The 9,081-nt window shown below is 37.4% G+C and overlaps 1 protein-coding gene across 3 annotated transcripts in view; it reads right to left on the bottom strand.

The window, feature by feature from the left end:
• rnf144aa (ring finger protein 144aa) overlaps nt 1-9,081 on the bottom strand; it is a 37,862-nt gene that overhangs the window by 6,997 nt on the left and 21,784 nt on the right. For all 3 annotated transcript variants that reach the window (XM_016568796.1, XM_016568795.1, XM_016568793.1), the window contains 3 exons: nt 7,695-7,799; nt 6,288-6,348; nt 1,816-2,026 (listed from right to left, as the gene is read on the bottom strand). In XM_016568796.1, the coding sequence (XP_016424282.1) occupies nt 1,816-2,026; nt 6,288-6,348; nt 7,695-7,799 (377 nt within the window). The remainder of the gene's footprint in view (nt 1-1,815; nt 2,027-6,287; nt 6,349-7,694; nt 7,800-9,081) is intronic.

Raw genomic sequence — 9,081 nt, 5'->3', positions numbered from 1 at the left:
TAGTCGTGTCCTCTTTTGGAAGGCCAAACAAAGTAGTTTCGCTTTCACAACGAAGAGTTGAAGCGAAGAAAGAAGCGTCACACACGTGGCCTTGAGTGAGCGCGGTCATTTGCCAAGTTATAGACAAGTTAAAACTAGTATTGCTCTTTGCAGCGCAATATTTGACCAAATGTGTAAAAATGTAAAAAAAGTTATTTTCGTCAGTTATGGCTCGCTAGCTCTAGCATTCTGCCCGCTTCAAATCAGACACAGAGATGAAATAGTGCAGTAAGATCACATTTATTTGAATTAATTATAGCATTATCGATCGAGAGAGAGAGAGAGAGAAAGAGAGAGATGACAGTTGTGTGTGCTTTACCTACGTGCTGCGTCTGAGCGTCTCTCTCTATAAACAATGAATTACTTCAAAAACAGCGATTTTACCACCTCGTTGCGGAGGAATATAATGTAGTGATCTAGTATCTAGGCTATTTTTTTAATAAAAATCGCAGGGAAGCGTTGACAAGTTTATGTGTGTGCGCAGCGCAATCTGTGATCTCCGACCTCTCTCTCTCTCTCTCTCTGTGTGTGTGTGTGTGTGTGTGTGTGTGTGTTTGTGTGCATCAATTAAAGCAGCGCATTAATATAGAACGGTGATTAAACTGACTTGGAACTACCTGTGCATTAAATGGTTTTAGTGCATACCTGCCAGCCAATCAGAATACAGTATTTAGACAGTCCATGGAATAAAGCACTAATAAACAGCCAAAATGTTAATAAAAGGCATGCAGGAAGCAACTAGTTAATAGTGAGAATTGTTCCCTTTTTTTGAAAGCAAAAATATGAAAAGTTTAGGTTAGCTAAGATTTTTTTTTTTTTTTTTTTTGAAAGAAGTCTTATGCTCACCAACGCTGCATTCATTTGATCAAAATACAGTAAAACAGTAGTATTGTGCAATATTATTACAATTTTAGATAACTATTTTATATTTTAAAATTTAATTGACTCCTGTGAAGCTGAATTTTAAGCAGCCTCCAGTCTTCAGCATCACGATCCTTCAGAAATCATTCTAATATGCTGAAAAAAAAAAAGTTTTTAGAGAACAGTTGCGCTGCTTAATATTTTTGTGGAAACAATGATACAGTGATTTTTTCTTTTCAGGATTATTTTATGAATAGAAAGTTCAAAAGTCATTCAAAATCATTTTTAATCATTTTTATATCACTATAAATGTTTTTACTGTCACTTGATAAATTTAATGCATCCTTGATGAATTTTGAAAAATTACATTACATAAAAAAAACCAAAATTTTGAATGGCATTGTATAATTTTATAAATCCCCTTACATTAATTATTCTCCTAAAACTTGTGAATTATTTGATGTTCTAAAGTTTTTCCTGTAATTTTTACAGTCACTTTACAGTTACACATCACTTTATCAAGAAAGTTATATTATTGAATATTATGAAAAAAGTTAAAGGGATAGTTCACCCAAAATGAAAATTCTGTCACTGAATGTTTCAGTTCCATTGCTGTCTACGGAGCATCAGAGAGCTCTCAGATTTCATCAAAAATATCTTAATTTGTCTTCCAAAGATGAGCAAAGGTCTTACGGGTTTGGAACGACATGAGGGTGAGTAATTAATGACAGAATTTTCATTTTTGGGTGAACTATCCTTTTAAGTCCCCCCCCACACTAAAATTATGTAAAGTTGTTATTGCTGTGGCTACAATGATGAAACAAAGTACTTTAACGTTTACAGATTGGCCACATTCACTTCTATTAAACTCAGCTTGCACCGAATCTAGAAAAAGTCTTTAACAGGCAACAGTACCTGCTCTCTCCGGGCAGAAACGCGGTGATGGGAATGTTCTCTTGGCAGTCTTGGTCCGGGTGCCAGCTGGCCTTACAGGCGGAACAGAACTCAAGTGTGCAAACATTGCACTGCACCAACTGCGGAAGCGCCGTGTTAGACTCCTTCAGCTGGCACACGGCCTGGCACGTGGAGGACGGGCACCAGGTCCGGCTCGGGTCCAGCAGCACCTCTGCAGGGGGTGAGAGAAGAGATCAGACGTGGTTTCCGCGAGTGTATATTTTCGGCTGCTTACTGCTGATGTGGGCTGACAGGTCACCATGGTTACACCATCAGAGATGGAGGGGTGATAGAAAAGAGCAGCTATGGCCTCATATGCCCTCAGGAACAAGATACCAGAACTGCTACCAATCATAGTTCTGCATAAATTCATTAGTTACATTAGACTTCAATACGACAAAAAGCCACACGAGGTCTGTGCATTATATTGATTTTACCACAGTTCACGGCTGGGCACAACAGGAGGCGGAGACGCTGTTGTTCAATAAATAATAACATTTAATAATTAGTATAATAATTATTATAATACATTTAATAGTAGCTAGGTTTATATTCTCTGATAAAATGTCATTGGTGCTTGACTGTGCAAAAGATCTGGATGTCTGGGTGTTGCTAGAGCATTTCTAGGTAGTTTTAAGGTGTTCTGGGTGGTTTCTAAGGCATTTCTAGCTGGTTTCTAGGGTGTTATGAGGGGTTGCTAGGTTGTTTATATTTCCTTGGTTCTTGGTTTTTCCTATGCTTTTGCTAGACAGTTTCTAGGGTGTCCTGGGTAGTTGTCAGGACATTGCTAAGTGGTTACTAGGTAATTTTTAGGTGGTTTAAAAGGGCCTTTGTTATTGGTGTTCGCCAGGATTTTGCTAGGTGTTCCAGGTGGTTGCTAGGGTACTGCAAGTCTGTTTCTAGGGTGTTATTTTTTGGTTGCCAGGGCCTTACAGATTTGTTTCTAGATTCATGTCTTCTTTCTAAGACATTGCTATGTGGTTACTAGGATGTTCAGGGTGGTTTCTAGGGTCTTGCAAGATGTTTGGTGTCCAAGTGGTCGCTAGGGCATTTCTAGGTGGTTTTTAGGGTGTTGTTAGGCAGTTCCATGGATAGTTCTAAGTGGTTTCCAGGGTGTTCTGGATGGTTGCTAAGACATTGCTATGTGGTTACTAGGATGTTCAGGGTGGTTTCTAGGGCCTTGCAAGATGGTTGGTGCTCCAAGTGGTCGCTAGGGCATTTCTAGGTGGTTTCTAGGGTGTTGCTAGGCAGTTGCATGGATGGTTCTGAGTGGTTTCCAGGGTGTTCTGAACAGTTGCTAAGAAGTTGTTGTTTGGTTACTAGGATGTTCAAGGTGGTTTCTATGGCCTTGCAAGATGGTTGGTGCTCCTAGTGGTCGCTAGGGCATTTCTAGGTGGTTTTTAGGGTGTTGTTAGGCAGTTCCTTGGTTGGTTCTAAGTGGTTACTAGGGAGTTCTGGATGGTATGGCATTTCTAGAACCTTGGTTCTTGGTGGTTACTAGGGTTTTGCTTGGAGGTTTGCAAGATAGGTTGTTCTTGGTGGTTGCTACAGTATGTGACTTGAGTTTCTTACTGGTTCACATCCTCAAGTCTCTATGATATTCTGGTCTCGATATATAGCTTTGAATGCTGCCAATTCAATAAAAATTTACAGACATAACTATCCATTTCACAATGCTTTTACTGGCTTGTCTGCCTGACAAATGCATAAAAGCTCTGTTAGTGACATATGGCTAAGCTCGGTTATGTATGTAATGTGCGGTTGGGGGTAATTATGTATTCATAAAATCCCTTACTGCCATTTTTAGCCGCCTTGTTGAGTCAGGATGGCATGCATTTTCATCCGTCCCCGAATGCACTGTGAGACACAAACCGAACTCACTCATCCTCTCCATCTGACACGGCAGGCCATGCGTGACTCCACATGAACTCTTGGCTCTGTTTCTGGGAGTGTGGATATGTTATAGCCACCATTCCGCTCCAGTTCCCAGGAATACTGATTGGCTAAATGAATGCATTTTTACTCTCTCTCTCTCTGCAAGTCTTTCATTTATGATGATGTTGCTGCCACGGTTCTCATGAAATCCTCGAATGCAAACCAAAGAGAGACAGAGAGGGAGGCTCACAGCATGGGAGCATCTACTGCATATAACTACATTTATTTATTGTTTCTCCCTTTTCAAGGCAATATAATGCACTGGAGGGGGTGGACCGAGAGTATGCCTCAAGCAAATGTATCCTGTAGTTCAAACTACTGGAGACTATCAGAGTCCAGAGTCTGGGATCCCCTACTGATAGAAATAATGAAAGAAGCCGAGCACAAGGCACAGAGCCTCTGGTCTTTCCTGTTTAGGGGGAACATGTATGCTTTTGATCAAGCGTATCCAATTAACACAAGTCTAATTTACTCTTTATAAGTCTTTTGATCTGGGAGATTTCTGACTTGAAGCTACATTTGTTAAAATTAAAGGCATTTGAGGTCAGACTGATTCAGACACAGAGAGGAAACTTAAAGACTCTTCATTTGAACTTCACTTAAGTCTGAGCCTTTTTAAATCCCAGGTTAAGTCCACTTTTAACCCTGGGTTTCACGCTTGTAATTTTGACAGAAGGTTTGTAAAGCCTTAAACCCTGGATTATAAAGCACTGTTCAGGAAATGTTAGGCACTGCCAAAGGTATGAAGTTGGGCCTCTCGCACTTCAAATTGGTAGCCAAGGATCATTTTTAATCCTAGATTAATGTGATCCAGGATTTTAACACTGTTCATGGTTTACCTCGTGTTAGAGAATAATTCTTGGTGGCCAGAATAGGGTTGCACCAGTAGTTTGTAAATTCTTACTTGCATTGGTATTTCCAAACTAGAGGCTTAGTAACAGCTAGCTAGTATTTAAATAACTCTGTACTTAAAGGGATGGTTCACCCAGTAATGAAAAAGAAGATATTTGGAAGAATGTGGGTAACAAAACAGTTGACAGTAGCCATTGACATTCAAAAAATAAAAAATAAATAAATAAATACTATGGAAGTCAATGGTTTCCCTCAATTGAATAAAGAAACTTCTACAGGTTTGGAACAAGTGGAGGGTCAGTAAATGATGACAAATTTTTCTTTTTTTGTGTGAACTATCCCTTTAATTTGGTTGCACCATTTTTTTCTGAAGGCAGAACACATTATAAGTGCATAATATTACATTTACCAACAACAATCCAAAATCAGCCTAGAAATTTATGAATATAAATTGTGTTGAAATGTTGTGAATTTCAGTTTATCATATTGAAGTTGATTCTGACAGATTGGAAAAATGAATTTCCATTGAAATATGATACTTAATCATACAACAACATAATAGGTATTTTATATGTAAACATATGTATATTTACAAATATAATGTTTTATATGTAAATGTTTTACATATTGTCTGTGGAAATGCTTTTATGTAAATCCACTCTGCTTGTCTTGAAGGTGAAGATTATTTTATTGAAGTTTCCCTATGCCATGACACAAATATAAATATGTATTTATATATGCAAATTTATATAATAGATTTACCAAAGTGTAAACACTGTGCCACTATCAAAACATCCTGACCAGCCTGACATTGCAACACTGGCTCAACCAATGGCATGAGTTTGGGGCGGGGCTTTTTGCTGCCCAGAGGAAGTGTTTTAGAAACCTGTTTAAAAAAAATAATTACACACTTAGCCTAAATCTTTTAAAACTCAATGTCCACCTTATTTTCAACAGAAGAGCAGGTGTAGCCATTTTTAGCTTGAATGTGTGTTAAGCTGCTTGATATTGCAAACTGGTATTTATTAATTATATTATTTAAATTTATTATCGTAATAATAATCACACAATTTACTGTTTTCTGCACTAGTTATTTACCTATAGTAGCTAATGAATCAGAAGTCTCGCACATGCACAGGAAATAGCTTACTTCTACATTGAAATAAAAAGTATGGCTAGAACATATTTTAAGATACAAAACTGAATGTCAGGACTGTGGAATGGTAGTCAGCATGCGTTTTAAAACTTTGGTGCTCACGTGGACACAGCAGGTTTAAATCTGGTGCTTTCTGATTTATTTTTCTCCCACATGATAATCAGAAAAAAAAAAAAAAAAGACAGTTAAACTAGGTGTCGGCAGGTGGCAGGCTCTCATTGTTAGACACACAGAAAGCACAGGTAAAAGCCTCCACTCTGCGACAGCATGAGGTCAGCTGGACCTACACGTGTCCAGTGCAAGTCCACTCACATCCCTTTCATCCTCACACATACACCTGTGCCGGCCTATTTGTCTACAGTGAGTCACCCTGAGACATCTAGGACAGCAAGCATGGAGCTCACCATCAACAAACACGCACACGTGCCTCATCTGCTGCTGTCTGATACTAATTGCCCCCCTGATGGACAGACAGCCGCTTTCCACTTACCCTTCTCAAACTGCAGCTTCCTGTACCTCTGCATTATCTCTGTGGCCACCATGCATTCAATCTGAGAGAGAAAGAGAGAATACAAAAGCAATTATGAATCAATGTGGTCTGATGGATACGAATGCACTTTTCATTTTGCAGATAGCGCATTTAGCATTTCAATTTGATGTGGGTAAACACACACCCAACATCAAATATGGGTTCCAATCTAATCACTGTCTCGAGATCAAACAACACAGCAGGAATATGCATAGTGCATTTTTGCAGTTCCGTTTGGTGATGCTAGTGGTGCAGAAACGACATACTTCAGTTTTAAGGATTGCCAAAATATGCTTTAGTTGCTCTGAATCTGATGCTTTGCATCTGGGTCTGATTCATCTGGTTTAGCTGCTTTGATGCTTTGACACTGAATGAGCCAGCCATCCTTACAATCCGCCTGCAGCACAGAGGAGGAACCCTGCCCTCGGGACTGACCTCATACTTGGAAGGATTTCGCAGTCAGACTGGAGAGGTTTCAGCATCCATTTTAAGCTAAAAGGGTTTTAATCTCCTCTTGATGAGATACGGATTCATTTTAGGATTTTTATTTGGAAAGTAATGTATTTGGCTGTTTTTTCAGAAGCTGTGACTATTGCAGGGTTTGTTGAAAGAACTGCATCAGCAGATTAGCAAAACTGCAGATTAACATTACTACATTATACAATGTTTAACAGATCATTAGCTCTGTATTTTTTTCATGAATTTTTATGATTTAAATCTGTTTTTTATTTTACTTCAAGGACCCCTCATTGAAATGCTAATGCTAAAATTAAAGTCCCTGACATTTACTGTTTTTTTTTTTTTACAAAATGCAGGAATATGTACACCACTATTTGAAAGTTTGAGGGCGGTAAGGTTTTTAAATGTTTTTGAAAGAAGTGTCTTATGCTCACCAAGGCTGCATTTATTTTATGAAAAATAAGAGGAAAAATAATAATATTGTGAAATATTATTACAATTTAAAATAAGATTTTTTAAATGTAATTTATTCCTGTGATGGCAAAGCTGAATTTTCAGCATTCATTCCTCGAGGCCTCGGTGTCACATGATCCTTCAGAAATCATTCTAATATGCTGATTTGCTGCTCAAGAAACGTTTATTATTATCATCAATGCTGAAAACTCTTGTGCTGCTTAATATTTTGGAGGAAACCACAACTGTTTTTTTTTTTCATTATTGTGTGATGAATAGAAAGTTCAAAATAACAGCATTTATTTGAATATAAATATTTTGTAACTATGTAGAAGTTTTTACTGTCCCTTTTGACCAATGCAATTAATGCTTCCTTGCTAAATGCATTGATTTCTTAAAAAAAAAACCTATGAATCATGACCCACTCTTATGAACAGTAGTGTATGTTGACAGTACCTCATTTTCTTGTAAATGTCCACGTTTTGGACAGACTGAGTCTGGACAGCTGATGGCCGTTTCAAAGCCCTCTTTGATGAGAAGTTCCACATACTGCTTCAGGCACTTTAAAACAATAATAAGACATTAAAAATTAGTTAAATATAGAAAATATAGAAAAATATATTATGTGAAAACAAATTCTGCTTTTAACGTCTTGTTTAAATTGCTCAATGTGTCTGTGAGAGTGAGTACAGAAGCACTTAACCACTTGTAATGAACTGTTAACTTCCTCAAAACAATTACGCTGTGTAACATCTCAATTTAACGAAGACGCAGTCACTTGTCCAAGACTAATTATCCTCCAATGTTAGCAATTTGTGAACTGACTGCTTTAATAAGCTATGAAAAACAATTATTTTATTATTTACTTTATGCTTCAGGAGAAATATTCATGTCATATTTTCCCCTCTCTCCCACTCTTTCTCTAAGAAAGAAAGAAAGAAAGAAAGAAAAAAAAAGAAAAGTAAAAGAAAATACTAAATATCAGATAAATAACATTTTGATCTGAACAGACCAACAAACTAAATGGATTTGAGCTTCAGGAATGTTCGGTAAGGGAAATTCTGAGGGAGTGGTTTCCATAAACATGCTTCTCTTAAGACACAAAGGCAGTTTTGTTTCAAGTGAGCTCAGACACAACCAAGACAAGGCCTCTTAGAATCAGATGAGGAGATGTTTTCCCTTTACACTACTCTAGAAGCTTCCTTTCCCCAAATGTTGCTTGCAACCTCAAGACATAAATAAAACTGGTCTCAGATCAGTGTAAAAACACAGCAAATGGAAACTGCTCCCAGAACAGAAAAACTCTGAGGGTTGAAGAAGACTCAAATATTTATTACTGGACTGTGAATCACATTTCTGAAACAAAAAAACAATTCAGTCGGCCTGTAGAGAATCTGTCTATAGCTGTGAACTCTGTGTGTAAATATAGACATGTTTCAAAATGTCTGAAGCTTATGTAAGAGTTCCACTGATTTATTTTTAGACGTTCTATTCCTAAGACAGCAGTCAAAAATGAAATAATTCACAGAATTAATCTTCATTCTTCACGCATATTATTATTATTATATATATATTAGGGATGGGAAGATTCCCCGAATTGCTTGGTGCATCGGCATAAAAAGTTAACGATGCGATCGGTTTAAAAAGTGTGCATTGGATACAAGTTGGCATTTATATCGCGATGCATCGTTTCTAACATATTTGCATCGGTAAAAAACGATTTATTTATATATAATTACTAATGGATGCGCTATACTTTTATTATTTAGAAAGTGACCAATAATCTGTGATCAATATTTTATATGTAGATTAATTTCTCCTCTCTAAACTGTTTCTCAAGCGC

Source organism: Sinocyclocheilus rhinocerous, unplaced genomic scaffold (genome assembly GCF_001515625.1).
Source record: "Sinocyclocheilus rhinocerous isolate Xijiao unplaced genomic scaffold, SAMN03320098_v1.1 scaffold61, whole genome shotgun sequence".
NCBI classification, from domain to species: Eukaryota; Metazoa; Chordata; class Actinopteri; order Cypriniformes; family Cyprinidae; genus Sinocyclocheilus; species Sinocyclocheilus rhinocerous.
This window is presented reverse-complemented; position numbering and strand designations above follow the sequence as displayed.